Source organism: Tetrao urogallus, assembly GCF_951394365.1.
Source record: "Tetrao urogallus genome assembly, chromosome: 3".
In the NCBI taxonomy this organism is placed as follows: Eukaryota; Metazoa; Chordata; class Aves; order Galliformes; family Phasianidae; genus Tetrao; species Tetrao urogallus.
In genome coordinates, this window is record NC_136815.1 from 57,940,459 (window position 1) to 57,956,137 (window position 15,679).

The window sequence follows — 15,679 nt, forward strand, 5'->3', positions numbered from 1 at the left end:
ATTGATCTTTTTCAGAGCGCTTTTATTAGGCCTGGCTTGCAATCACAATCTGAAGGAGGTGTCTTTAGATCTCAGTAGCTGTGAGGTAAGGATGATTTTTCAGGATGTATTCAAAAGATGCATAGATATGATATTAGAGTTCTCATGCAGCCCGCTGGGCTAGGCATTCTGCCTCTCACCAGAAGCTGTGAGAAAGGTAGAAATCAAAGAAATCATGGCAAAATAATTTGCTGTATGTATCTGTGCCATAAATCTGGAACACAGAGTTTCAGGACACATGCAGCATCATGCTGTCATTATGCTCCTTACAGTAGCAACTGTAGATACTGTTTGCTGCTTGGCAGTTTCTGCTTTCTGGTGCTCTGATTATAGGGCACCCTGTGTGAGATTTTCCAAGGTGTCTGCATTGGAATGGGACCCAGGAAGCTGCAGATCCTGAAGGTGCAGTTTGAATGTCTTCCTTCAAAATGTCTGCACTGGAGGAAGGCATCCTCTCCTGCAGGTTTACTTAAATCTTGGGATAAATTCTGCTTTTGTAATCAATTAACCAATGCAGGCCAATAGGGAACTTCAGTAAGAAATGATGGAAGTGCGCCATTAACTTGAAAAGTGTTGTGCAAACGGTTGTTTTAATATTGCAACAACAAATTAGAAAAAAAGAAAAAAGGGAGCCTTGATTTGCTGCTGTTTTTTTCTCTGTGCTCTTCTGTGCACTTTGTTTCTGAGTATTGTCCACACTCTTGCAGGATGACACCTGTATGGCTACAGATCCTGACAAGAAATCAGCCAAGATCCTGGGAACTAGGGAGGCAAAGTTACTTAGAGAATTGGGGGCACTTTTACCTAAAACAAATCTCCAGGCCTCCAAAGCTTTCCTTTCTAAACTGGAAAGAAAGCCTTTTACTTGTTAGGAAGATCTTTGTAAGTCCATCACCTGTGTAGCTGTTCCACAAGTGCCTTTCAGGTGTGATGGTTTCCCTTTAAATTGGAAGCATGCAATATGATGAACATGGTGAGGTGCAGTAATTGTTAAGTTCATGGTTGATTGCTTTTGGAATGTGCATCCTTTCCTTAGGAAGAAAAAAAACAAAAAACACCAAATCTTTGTGAATGCATTTTGTAGTTTGTTTTGATATTTTGTACTTTTTAAAAAAGTGGTTTTACTTGGAGGGGCACTACATGTAAATGGCAGGCAGAAAAGCTTTGAAGTCAGGTATTTGTGTGATTATGACTTCTGAGCAGTTATATCAGAAGGATGGCAATTTTTCTTTTAGAGGGAGACAGGAAAAGGGAGGAGTGATTAAATTAACAAACATGAAGTCCAGTATTCATACACTTAAATAAATAAAACACATAAATAATGAAAGTATAAACTAGCATGTAACTCAAGCACAGGAGTGCAAGTTCATGGCCTGAAGCTGAATGCCATTCATAGATAACCTCCATGAGTCATTAGCTGCATTGGACACCAAAGCAAAAGCAGTGATAGCAGAAAGGAGAAAGTTATGCTCAGTGGGAGATATTGCATTCCCCTCTGTGGTTTGGTTGCTTCATCATTTACTAGGGAGAGGCAGCTGTTTCCAGAGATGAATGGGGACATATGCAGAGGAAACAATCTATAGCAGGTCCCTCCAAACTGACAGTGCTTCCTTAGATCCTTCCCTCAACGTTTTTTTCATATCACTGAGCTTTATCCATTATCACATGCTTTGGAAATAAGAAATTCTGCTTCCAGCAGGAGATTGCTGTGCCAGGAGCTTGGAAGCACTTGCCCTCTCCTCCAAGGCCTCTGCTCTGCTGGGAGCTACACCCAACCACAGAGCAGCGGGCAGCTCAAAACTTGTGCCCTGCTTCTCTTCCAGCTCCTGCAAGCACATACTGTCAGGAGGGCAGAAAGCTGATGCTCCAGCTTTGCCCATTTTCCTGTGCCAGGAAGGCTGCACTCAACTCTGGAAGGAAAAATCTCAGTTCCTTCCCACTCCCACCACTTTTAATTTGCTCTCATAATTTTCTGATACCTTAACTCCAAGCTTAATCATTTTATATTGCTTGCTTTATTATTTTTTTACTATGAAAGTTACATTTTTATTTCTACCTGCTCAGCACTGATGTATTTCACTCTTTTCCCTTCTGCTTCCCTTAGCTTGGTCACTGTGTAAGTACCCTCCATCCTTTACCTTAATTTGTAAATCAATAGACAGCTTTGTTTCTCCATCCCATATACCTCCTAGTTTTGAACACACTTGGCTTTTTTGATTGCTGAAGTGCTTGTTCTACAATTTCTAAATAAAAGCTTTTATATGTAGTCTCGTATATCATGCAGATGTTGCAGAGTTTTGTTTTTGCTATCAAATCTGCATTGACATATAGCCCTGCAGTTAGTCTCTGCTTTTATGTATATGACTTTACTATGGCTGTAATAAAAATTGATCCTAAAAGTACAGTATTTACCATCACCTTCAGATTAAATAGATATCAACATTTGTGCACAATAAACATCTGTGTATTTAATATTTTTGATACAGTGTTATTGGTACAAGATTCAAAATTGCTTGAAAAAGTTGTCTGCTTAAACACTTCATAATATATATGTACACTTTTTCTGAGTATAGAACATGTATCATACCAAAAACCATACAAATAACCAATCCTTGCCATGTGTTTTACCTTTTTATCTATGAATAAACATTCTTGTCATGGAAACTAACTTTTAACATTAGCATTTTAGTACAAATATTAGAATATTTTATTTGCACTAAATCTTCATTTCCTTTACGGTAAAGTTATAATTTCTGCGGCACGCTGGAGTTTTGGCTACAGTGGAAAACAAATTGTAACATTGTGAAAGTAGTTTTTAACTTTGACAGGACCACGCATAATCCACCAGTTCTGTATATTTTCCAGTAATTGATGTGGCAGCCTGTGTGAAATGGTTGTCTTGTAGTGGGCAACCCTGAGAGAATCAGAGAGCGAAACTGAATGATTTTGACATTCATACAGCCAGCAAGTATTACAGATGTTCTTAGAGAAACAACACTGAGTTCGATGTGCACCAGTTTTAGCACAAATACAGATTTCCACTGTGACCACTTCTAGGGAGGGTAGGACTAATAGGTGCAAGTAGGCTTTTTTTTCATGCAGATGAGGAAGGGCATCTTATATTCTGTATCTTACGCTTTCAAATGTGGACTTATCATTTATATGCTGTCTCTAACCACCACTGGTGTTAAAATGCTCAAGTTACTGAACTGTTTGTTAACCAATCACAGATCTCCAAGTTTCTAAAAAATGCCAAATCAAGTCTTTATTGAAAAATACTTCTAGAAAGTATTTGTGGTTGCCTCATTTATAGTGTGATTTAAAAGGCTGTTCGCAGAACTGTCAACAGATTGATTCAGGATGTTTGGACAAATGAGAGAACTAAGTGAAATTTTACTCATCTTTTTATGCACAGGAGGTGAAATGGCTGCTTAATGTTTGAAAAAGCTTGGCTTTTTTTTTTTTTCCTGTTTTTGATGCAGTGAAATTGGAAACTGTTTTGCAAAAATTTAATTTTAATAAAACTTTTGCTTACTTTGTTTTTCTTGCTGATGGTCATACAGTATATTTTACATAGTTTGTGTAGCTGAAAGAAATAAGAAAATGTGTTTTTTTTACTTTTTTGGAGAAAAACAGTTTTGTTATTTAATTCAATAGCATTAGTAAGTAAGTGTTTAGGTTTTCATCTCTTTGATTCTTAACATGGACATTTTCTCTTAGGTGACTTCATTATTTTTCCCACTAAATCTTGAAATTTCCTGTGTATTCATTTACTATTTCAGATTAATAATGTAAGTATAGTTTCCAGATAGGCATTTTTGTTGTCATTTTTCTCTCTTATTCCTAGTTGAGAGCTACAGAATAAGGTAGATTAATGATTTTTCTTGTTTATGGTTTTGTGACTAATTTACAATTGCATTATTTTAATGTTCTTTTCTGCAATAGGGAAACATTATTTGATTGATTTTGATTTGGCTTCTTATCTTTTAACTGGAACTACTGTTACTGTGCTTGCTATAACACGAAGCTTGCAAGATGCCAGCTGTAAGACTTGACTGTAATGGAACTCAAGAATTACAGTGGTGCATGCTTGTATACATGGACAAGCTTTTTTTCGTATTGGAAACTGGAAATATACTGGCCCTTTCACATGGAGAACCTGAACTAAAGACCTGCAGTCACTGCCCAGCACAAGTGCTAAAGGATTCATTCTGTTTAAACCACTTACATCATTTCCTGTGTAACTGCAGAGTAGTGAGGAAGTAGAGTCTTTTTCTTATTTACGTGTAAATGGTCAGAGTGAAGGATGGGAGTCAGAATAGTAGGAATGTATGTGCAGTTGTTTTGATGTCTTTGGCTTCTGTTGTTGTTTTAGCTGCTGGTAGTACCTCCACTTCTATTACTCTTATCTGTGTGATCTCAAAACCATAACTAGTTTGCAAAAATGGTTGATGTTTTGTCTCTAGTTAAGATCGGGAGGTGCACAAGTCTTGGAAGGATGCATAGCAGAAATACGCAATATCACCAGCCTAGATATTTCAGATAATGGTAAGTACACAGCACAGGAATGGAGGACCATGCAGGTCCCAAAAATGAGATGTCTTTTCTTTCGGCTCAAAATGCAATCAAGGATGGTTATGCTTGATTTATGATTATTGACCATATTTGTTATGGAAAAGTCACAGGTCAGGAAGTGGCATTGCTATAAAGTGGATAAGAAATATTAATAGAATAACTACCTTCAGAAATTTATTTTGTTTGAAGTAAGTATAACATGACAGAATAAATTGAAGGAAGCAAGCATCATATTAACAAGATTTTGTTTGAAGTGGGTTTAAATAAGAGAGAATGAAAAGCTAAATGGGAAATGAAAGCGTAGTAAAAGGAGGAGGACCAGAAATGGAGTCAAGCTGTGACACTGAAGAAGTAAGAAAATAAAAGTTGGAGCAAGTGGTCAACCAGCTTCAGATCAGAGCTTGATTCTTTGTAAAAGTCTTAGACTATTGGTGGTTTGTAGACCCTGTGTTTTCTAGCTGGGAATACCAACTGGCTTCTGATCTTGCAAACTCAAATTGTAGATGTGTGGAACAGGAGAACTCACCTAGCTGTCTTGGCTTCTCTGACAGCCAAATACAGAACTAGTTCAGATTCCCACTACAGCTGAAAAGCCAGAAAGGCAGGTGGAAAGCTTTAGGAGGTTACGGAGTCAAATTATGTAAAGAGATCAACTGTTGTAAGTATATAAAGATATTTGACTTCGAAGTTATTCCGTGGATCTAGATTCTAGTTGTTAGTAATCTATCTATTGGACTTTTCAAACCTAACATTAGGTTTGGAATACAGTAGTGGAGCAAATTATTTTCCTTACTCAGTAATGGAATAAAGCTTGGCTTGTTGTTTTAAATCATGTTATTCATAGCCTGTTATGTTAACCTCTGCATCTGCAGGCTTTGAGAGCTTATTGGTACAGAGCTCACAGTTTGCCTTAAGGAATTTCTCAAGTGACTGGGCTGTGGATAGGGGTTTACATTTCTCTTTCTGTCTGAGAGATGCTTTCAATGGCTGATTAGGATAGAGATTTAAAAGGTTTGTTTTAGAAGGACGCATTTATTTTCATGAAAAACAGTGATGAAATATATGAATAGAAGAAGAGAAACTTGTCTAGAACTCTTTGAAATAGTACACTGATGTGATTACTTGAATGAATTTAGTTTTAATAATTGGTCCCTCTCTGGGACTTCTGTGGAAAAGTGTTCTAATTCTTAATCTGATCTGATTCTTTACAGGCCTAGAATCTGACCTCTCAACCCTTGTAGTCTGGCTTAGTAAAAACCGATCAATAAGGCACTTGGCATTAGGCAAAAACTTTAACAACATGAAATCCAAGTAAGGCTTTTTTTCTTTTAAATAATACAGTGAGTAATGAGAAGAAGCTGCTGATTTCATCATCTTCCTAACTTTTCTTCCCTCAGAAATCTCACTCCAGTACTTGATAATTTAGTTCAGATGATTCAAGACGAGGATTCAGTGAGTATCTTTCTGCCTAATACCATCATGTGTAATTTGTACCTTCAGAGCCTATTTCTAATAATTTTCCTTTGTTGTGTTAACTTGCTGTGTAAAATTTGATCAAGATCCTAAACAAACACATCCAACACATCACGGTGACTTTTTTTGCCCTCAATAAATTGAATTATGTGTAGAGGGTAGGTACATGCTTCTTAGGATCTGTGCTTGTTGAAAAGCAACTCATTCCAAACAGCTGGATGTGTTTAATCTAAATTGCTTTAAGTTGAAATTGTACAGCTATGTACATTCAAGTTTTCAAAAGTTCTGTGTCCTGATAGGATATTACAACACTAGTGTTCTCTGGGTGGTGATATTCCCTCAATAGTGGATTTATTTTATATATTTATTTTAGTTAATAAAATGTGCTATTTCCTGACCACTGTACACTCTCATGCCTGTCAAACTTTAGTGATCATTCTTAGTCCTTTCTTTCTCCTTCGTGCCTCTTGCAAATAATGTGCAAGCTCCTCTGCTTTCCTCATTCTCCAAAAACAGCTGTAGACTCCAGGTCTTAACACCTGATAATCGTGTTGTCTTTATTGTCCCACTTCCAAGTTCACAGTCGACACTGCTTTCATATTTTCTCCTACTATCTGTGTCCATACCCTACAGTTCAGTGGAATGTTTTTCACTAGGATTCCTAAAGTCTTCCATATGAGATCGTTAGACCCATATTCTGTGTTCGTCTTTTGTCACTGTTTTGAAGTAACGTGTTAAAACAGCCCTCTCTCCTCCCCACATCCTTATAATTGGTATTAGAGGTACTATTTTTTCTTGATTCTTTGCCTATTTTCTCATTCTTTAAAGGCGGGATGTCTGTGTGTTGCAGTGAAGAGTTGCATATGAATACCAGGGCTAATTCTGAGTTAGCAGCAGTAATGAAAGCAGTAAGTTCTTGTGTGCACAAGGAGAGTGAAGTATCATTCTTCCTAAGAAGTGTGTTGGTAGATCTCTGTATTACTTCTTGTTCCAAACTGTCACCTTTTAATTTTGGATTGTATAGCCACCTCCTTTCATCAGATATCATCTCCTCCTTCTCTTTGGACTTTTCTCTGTTCTGCCTTGTATCTCATGGTAAATCATTATACAGTCATAGAATTGTAGAATCTCCAAGACTGGAAAAGACCTCCAAGAAAAGATCATCCAGTCCAAACCTCCACCTGTCACCAATATTTCCCACTAAACCATGTCCCTCAGTACAACATCTAACTGCTTGTTGAACACCCCTAGGGGTAGTAAGTCCACCACCTCCCTGAGCAGCTGTTTCAGCACTGACCACTCTCTCGTAGGAGTATTTCCTAACGTCCAACCTGAATCTCCCCTGACACAACTTGAGGCCATTCCTCTTGTCCTATTGCTAGATATATGGGTGAAGAGGCCAACCCCTACCTCCCTGCAGGTAGTCGTAGAGAGCTATAAGATCATCTCTGAGCCTCCTCTTCTCCAGACTGAACAATTCTAGCTCCCTCAGCAGCCCCCCGTAAGACTTCTGCTCCAGACCCATCACCAGCTTTGTTGCTCTTCTCTGAACACACTCCAGGGTCTTGATGTCTTTCTTTAGCAGCTACCCTTTAAGACTGTTGTGCCAAATCAGATGAGTTATAAGCAAGTATAAATTTACATTGTTTTTTTCAATTTCATCCATTAGCTTTGTTGCAAGTGAATTTCTTCCAATGTATGCTATATTCTAAAGTACCCCTTCAACGCACACTGCCTCCTTTCAGCATCCAAATTTTCTTTCAAATGTGCATTTTTTTCGTACTATTTATATGACAATCCTGTTCATAATATGCATGCACAAAAGTAAAACTTCATTCGAATTTTGAAGCCTCCAGGACACATAAAAAGTAATGTTAAATTGTGGATGTATTATTCTCATGGCTCTCCCTCTCTTGCATCATCGGCTTCAGGTTTTTTGTGCTCCTTTTCTTTGTACCTTCTGAGCAATGCAAACCATTGTTTTATTTCCTGCCTTTTCCACAATCAGGCTCCTGTAATTCCTTCTCAGAATGTCTTTGCTGAGCTAACCTAGGCAAACATGCTTTTTATTTTCATCCTGCTTTCACAATGTTAAAGTGAATTAATCCACCAAAAACATATTTTTACATAGATTGCTCTGTAAGTAACACCTTCTATTTATATGCATGAAAACTACAACAGCAGCAAAGAGCACATTAACACTATTTGATAGACCAAATTCTTAGCAATGAAACACTCTTTTTCAACACGGTCCACCACCATTAGTTAAGTATTTTCAATGGCAATAAATAAGAGCCCGCATGCTGTGTTCTGAAAGTCCATGCCAATGGAGATGACCCACTGTTTCACAGCTGCTATGGCAGTGGTGTTGCTGGGAAAATATTGTCCATGCAGTTCCGCTTTCACTTTGCTCGTATTCACTGTTTGGTCTCCATAAACATTCAGCAAGTGTCAGTGAATGTCAGTGAATGCCATTTTTTCCACAGGGAGGAATTAAATGGCACACCTTTCCTCCATGTGCACTTCCATTCTGTCAGACTTCTCTGCTGCCATCTGCCAACGACAACAAAATGTAACGGAATATTGGTGAGAAGGTTCAACCTCTACTGGCACACCACCAGCATCCACCTCTGACATGATGGGGCAACATAATTAAAATATGAGGCATTACTTTCAGAGCAGTCCTCCAATAGTTTTTTTTGTCCTGCATTAACCTTTAGAATATAGCATGTGATCCTATTACTATTACCCTGTCTTTTGTCTTTCTGCTTTCTTGTCTCTTGTTAATCTTCATCAGTGAAGGCATCTTGTTTCTTTCTATCTCATCTGATACTAAAATCAATCTAAAATATCTCCTAGCAGGCAAATAATTGAGAGCATAGACTGTGTAGCACTGTGGGAAAAGCATATATTGCAGACAGCTGCCTAGCATGTCTCTCGCTCCACGCAGGAATAGTACTTAGAAAATGCTTAGAAAATGATATTAAGTTGCTAGCTATATTGGTTCAGCTTTGAATCCTAAAGGAAGTGGCCCTTGCTCTACCATTACTGTGCATTTACTGTCACAGGACATTAAAAAGTTACAATGGAATTGAAGAGCACAGATTATGGTGCTGCCCAAAGCACACGCTGCCTGGCTGCTGCAGTAAGGGAGCCGTGCATTATTCGTATGGAAAGCTGGAATGAGAGACTGTAATCTGAGTCATACACCAAATGCTTCTTCATATACTTACCCATGCTTAAAATAGATCCATTGCTGTTTTAATACGAGTAATGATTAAAATGATTTACGTAATCAATAGCTTGAGTTTATGACTGGAAAATACAACTAGACACAAATGTAAATCTAAACAACTTAAAAACAGTGCTAGTAACCTAAACAGCAAAATTTCCCTGGTGTTTATACGATAATGTAATATCGAAGTTTCTGGGCTTTGGCTTTCTGTTTCATTTTTATTATTGTTTCTTCCCTATTTAATTAGATGCTGTACTATAATTCTATAATAATGCATTCTTATTAAAGGAGCAAGAGATGTCTGAAGCTGTGTCATTACTGTGCACTTTCTTTTTCTCTTGCGAAGATGCTGTTAGGCTGCAGGTACAAGGTGTAGTGTTACTCAGAGTGGGTAGTCAATTGTGCATAGGTGTGGAGAAGCGTTACAGTGTTGAATATATTCAGTTTTCTCTTCATTGTTGAAGAATTGGCCTCTTAAGGGATTTTATGAATGTTTGTGGGGTATTGGTTTTTTTATGTGTTTCATGTGGCAGTCAGTTAGTTTCATGAGTATTTAGTAGCCTTTGACTTAAATCATAGTTCATGTTCTGTTTGTGGTTTGCATTCTGCGCACTAAATCAGTCTAGTTTTATCCTTGCTCATTCAGTAAATGATAAGAGTAGCTATGCAAGAAAATTAGCAACTCACCCACTTAAAGACACTGCCAATATAGCAAGCTTTTTTTTTTTTAATGGTTATTTAAGTGCATTTCTTATGTAGTAATAACGATGTACAAATGACAGTCCTCGCTGAACAGTGAAGAAGTCTTTCTAGACCATATACTATTTTGTATGAGCGTTGGAATAAGTAGAGCGAGAAATCTTTTCCTGAGAGAAGGTATTTGAGGTTTAGAAAATCTGATATGTGAGAGTGAGCACTTGCAGCAAAGTTACTGGAATGGCTCTTTCTATAGCAACATAAGAGAAGCAGAAGAAATTTGTCTTTCACAAACTTAACGCGTTTTCTGTGTCTGAGTGCTGTGTGCTACTGCTTTTCTGTGAATCCCTCACAGGAGGTCTTCTCAAATGTGTGCCAAAAACTCTAAAATACCTTTCTAATATGATGTTAATGTTCTTCAGGGTATGTAATGTAGTAAAACAGGGGAACATAGACCGATTAAGGGCATTAACATAGTAATTTAATATTTTCCATATAAAATAAAACCAGCATGTAGCTTGTGTTACTCTTAGACTTTTTAATTATAAACCTGCTGTGCCTTCAAATTTTTATGTATTTCCTCACTTAGAAATGCATTTCTTATTGTTGAAAGATTTTTGGTTATCACTGTGATCCAACAGTGTCTGGAAGCAAGAGTCTCATTGTATAGCAGGTACCATGCAAGCACCTTGGATCCTGGAAGGTGTGCATCTGTTGTTTAGTTGTATAATTTACATTAATCTATGCCTTAGGCATCTAATTTAGTGCCATAACTCATCCTCATGAGGTGATGATTTTCTCTTATTAGGCTACTAAAATTCATCCTCTGGTAAATGCCTTACTTAGGCAATGCACTTCTCCATATGAGCTCATGCTTGAGCAAGGGAAAGTGTTTTGTGGCATTATCATACATCAGCAAAGACAAATTACAATTTTAGCAGATGTAATCATGCACAAGACATAATGGTGGATAGATTGTAGCTCTTAAGCTCCAGCTCTTGAGTATTGGACACTAAGACTGGAGGAAAGACTCTACTTACGAATACAGACATTTTTTCTTAAGGCTTATTGTGGAATTTGCAGGAGCCCAGTAATTTGTTTCGGGCAAACAATGTGTGTTTGTAACTAAAAAGCTGCATAAAGATTTTGCAAGCACAGTTGTCAGAACATCACTGTGAATAATATCCATTGGCCTACTCATGTTAGTGGACCTTCTTCCCAGTGCTTTTAATTTCAGACCTGTTACACTTTTCTGTGGCATCCTTTCCGTATGTCTGTGCCTTTAGTTGAAGACACGCAGATATGCAAAACCAAATCCTAAAGCTGAAGTAATAATAATAAAATAGTTTAAGTGAACTGTTTTTGTTTTAACGATGTCACAGACCTTAATTGGGCCTTGGTGTAAAGTTCCCAATCTGAGTGAGGTCAGTGATATTGTTCTTTCTCACTGGAAGGGATGCGTGCTGGTTAAGTAAATCTCACCAGAGGACACAGAAAATAAGTCACTATTTCTTAATGCTTTTTTCAGGGTATTGCAGCTTAACCTGTGAGTGTGTCTTTGACACTTGTGCAGTAAGTTGCTGACTTCTACTTCACCATATATTACATGTGCAGCAAACACAGAAATCATTCTTTGCTCAGTGTCATCTCCAAGATTTTGGGGACCTTCTTTTGTGGATATGCATGCTTTATCAGCTGCTGTTATTTGTGCCTTTTCTGTGCTCCACAGCCCCTGCAGTCATTGTCCCTCGCAGATTCCAAGCTGAAGACTGAGGTCACCATCATTATTAATGCTTTGGGCAGCAATACTTCTCTTACAAAAGTGGATATTAGTGGAAATGCCATGGGTGATATGGGAGCAAAGATGCTGGCAAAAGCTCTACAGATAAACACAAAGCTCAGGTAAGGGCAACATATATGCAGTAAAAAATAAAGTAGTTTAATAATAATGAAGTTGTTGGCTTATTCTTAAGCTGTTTCTCTCTCCAGGGAAAGCCAAGTGATAGAGTGTCCATTTGGAAAACTTCTCAAAAAAAGAAAGAAGAAAGGATGGCGATTCTCTCTACAAAAACATATCCAGAACTGAAACTGGATCAAACTTACATTTGATTGGAAGAATATTTCATGCTTTCACGATATAGTGTTAGGAACAGCATTGGATTTACTCATCCACTTCAGAATCAGGAGAGGGGGCTGTGGTTTTGATAGAAGAATGCATAGGTGCAATCCTTTCTGTTATACCAATGAAGAGATGGTATCTTTCAGTTATGACAAGGCAGCTCTAAATTTCCTGTAAGCCTGAGAGAGATTAAGTTGGTATTTAGCTCTGGATGTCATCTAATCCAGCCTTCTTCTCAAAGCAGGGCGAACTTTAATACTGGGTTGCTTAGAGCCTTCTCCAGGTAGGCTTTGAAGATCTCCAGTGACTTCTCTGGGAAACCTCTTCCAGTGCTTAGCCAATCTGTTCTACACTCTCTTTTCTGTTGGAGGCCTTCCTAGCAGAGAAAATTCTGATACTTGTGTGGGAAATAAAAACAAACAATCCCTTGCCTTCTGTAGTATCTCTGTAGGAGAATCAAGAGCATGTGGAATTTAGAATGTGTAGCAGCATGGATCAACCCTCCTTTCCCTCTCCTCCCACTTTTAGTGCTGATGGACCTTGGCATCTCTTCTCTGCACATTCATCCACTTGCCAGCTGCACTGTTTTTTAGGACATGACTGGCACCGATGGCTTCAGGGTATCACATTTTTTCTATCCCAAATACAATTAGCAAGCAGTAAACCTTCAACCAACATGAATCTCAATTGAGGACCTCTAAATATGCCACCATCATCAGGAAGATCAGTAATCACTCCTCTTATCAGCCCATGCAAATGAACCTTCCATGGTGTATTGTTTACCTGAAGAGCCAACTTCCTGACCGGCCTCCAAATGTTTGTTACCTGGAGAGCAAATACCCCAGAACAGTCCTGGCTGTTCTGCTCAGATACAGAAAGAACTAAAAAAATAAATAAGTGTTTGCTTTGCTGTTCCCAGAATGTTAAGAACACAGTGGAGAGGTGACTAAGGTGCCTGGATTGTATTAACCGGAAATGACCACTGGTCTCTGAAGAAATAAAACCTTGGGGGCATTCAGGATTGCAGACAGACAGTACACTGACTGTCATAGCTGTCAGTCTGTGGTGTGATAACAATCTGGATAATATGATGGTAACTGGCTGCTCTTAAAATATTATAAAATCTTGTCCTGATAGAAATATAAATGCTTGTTCCAGTGACGAAAATATTAAAAACTTCACCTTAAACATTTTTGATCTTTGGAGAGTAGGTGTAGAATTTACCTTCCTCTTTTCCTTGCCTCCATCTTTCCATCTCCTAAAAAACAAAGGGTTAAAGGAATTATTCTGCAATAGCAGAAGGGTGTTACTACCTGTGAAATCCCACATCTAGAATTTTTTTTCTGAACACCAGAAATCTGTTTTTTTTTTGTTTTTTTTTTTTTTTAAAGAACAGCTACAACTAGTGCTCTTGCACAAGCAAGATTTATCTGCATGACTGTCTCTTCTGACTGCTAATGAGATCTTTAAACATGTGTTCACAAATTGCCAGGCAGTCTGCTTGAGTGGTCTAAACTAGGGGAGAAGATGGGGGGAGGGGGGAGGAACGACTTTATCACTCTTATCACAAATGTTTATTCAAAAGAGCTGCAATTTATGCACCTAATTTAATGGCATATATAGTCAGTTAGTTACGTTGCATGTGGAATTGTAGGAAATGTACACTGACCGGGCAGAGCACTGAATGTACAATAGACTGAAAATTTTGGCTACCAGTCATCATGAATTTTTTTGTTGTTGTACTGTAATTTTCTTTTCTTTTTCTTGAAGTCTGTTTGGCCTGCTGATATTCAAATCTTTCTATTAACAGCATTTTAGAACAGTTATACTCAGATATTACTAATAGAAAATATAGCATATAGTCCTCTTGGAAGAAAGGAGATCTCAGTTTTGTAGTATCTTTGTCCCTCCCTTTAGTCATTTTAAGCTTCTAGCATAATGACTAAAGACAGTTTTTTAAAATGTTGCAACCATTGCAGCTTTGGACATACAACTGTGTTATTTCAATACACAGAATTTCAGTATAGATTTATTTGGCTTGTGTGTGATGCTTCTTTTTTTTTTTTTCCCTCTCAGAACTGTAATATGGGACAAGAACAATATCACTGCTCAGGGCTTCCAGGACATAGCTGTGGCACTGGAAAAGTAAGTTCTCAAGCAACTGAATGACCAATGAAGGAGGGCAAGCACTTAGATCCTGATTGTTAGAAGCAGCTGCAGTTCACTGCAGTCAGTATCATTTGAAGATGCTGAATGATCTCAAGTAATGGGGTGCCTAGTTTAAAGGAAAATTTGTGACTTCACATCCTTCAAAAAATAGGGAAAAAGCTCTGGTGCTCTTTTCATGAATCCTCTGCTGTCAGCATTAAGACCATTGAGTTCTGCTCTTGACACTGAATTTCTGCATTCGAGAATATTTTCCTTTTTCTGGTTTGTTTTTTGTTTGTTTGTTTGTTTTGATTTTTTTGTATAATTTTTCTTGTCCTGATAGCATGCCAAAATTCCATTCTTCTCAATGAGACAAGCTGAACAGAAAATTACTGAAGTATGCCTTTGTGGTCTGACTTTATTTTCATTCCCCAAGCAAGTTGAAACTAATGACAATGATCTCAGGACCACACTTGTTCATTTTAGTCTCTGTGGTCTGTGTCCTCTTGCTTCCCTGAGCTCGCTCATAGCTGCAGCAGTTACCAATGATAGGTGATCAATGGCTTTCATCTCCCTCAATCTCCATCATATATTTAATATGTGTTTATTAAGAGGGAAAAATTACAGATTTAAATTCAGCAGCAGTTACAGTTGTTTCACATCATTAATCCCTCAGACAGGAACAAATGATCTCTTTAGATGGTGATGCTAAAATACTATTGCTAATTTCTGGACAATTTCTGGTGTGTTGAAAAACTATATAACTAACAAGGGGAGTGTCTTCACCCTTAGTCCTAACTATGTAGAGCTTATAAAGTTACTTGGTTTATGAAACTGCTGTTGTTCCTATACTTCATTTCAAAATGAATTTGATTGCACTGATGGGGAAAATTATATAAATTGTGTATAATTAAGCAAATAATCTTGGAGTGATTTCACTGATAATAGTGAATAATCATTTGCAAAGATTATTTGTCAGCTTGCAGACATTTGTCTTTCAGAAAGCAATAGCACGCATATTTGTGAGAAAGTCTAGTAGAAAAGAATGTATGCATATTTTCTTGTTAGCATCAACTTTACTTTTCTGTTCTGATGTGTGGATAAGTAAATGAAAAAGAAAGGAGAAATCCTAAGGCAAAAGCAAGTCATCTAGGCAGGAAAAAAAAAAAAACCACACAAAAAAAGTTGCATCTAATTCTGTGACATTGCACTTTGTTGAGGTGACTATTCATTTATTTAGCTTGGAAGCTGAGGTCACTTTACATCTCCTCTGACATTTTAAAATGATTAAAATCATTCATAATAAACCAACCTGAGTCACAAGCAACAGAAGTTTAATCTTGACTGTCAATGCTGGCTGAAGAGGCTTAGCCTTTAAACAATCCATCTTAATG

The 15,679-nt window shown here is 37.7% G+C and overlaps 1 protein-coding gene across 2 annotated transcripts in view; it reads left to right on the plus strand.

Annotated features, from left to right (window-relative positions):
* The window catches only part of CARMIL1 (capping protein regulator and myosin 1 linker 1), a gene marked incomplete at both ends in the record, with an annotated part of 173,594 nt that overhangs the window by 106,648 nt on the left and 51,267 nt on the right, over window positions 1-15,679 (plus strand). For both annotated transcript variants that reach the window (XM_079533554.1, XM_079533555.1), the window contains 6 exons: window positions 16-85; window positions 4,506-4,587; window positions 5,826-5,925; window positions 6,012-6,066; window positions 11,748-11,920; window positions 14,214-14,282. In XM_079533554.1, the coding sequence (XP_079389680.1) occupies window positions 16-85; window positions 4,506-4,587; window positions 5,826-5,925; window positions 6,012-6,066; window positions 11,748-11,920; window positions 14,214-14,282 (549 nt within the window). The remainder of the gene's footprint in view (window positions 1-15; window positions 86-4,505; window positions 4,588-5,825; window positions 5,926-6,011; window positions 6,067-11,747; window positions 11,921-14,213; window positions 14,283-15,679) is intronic.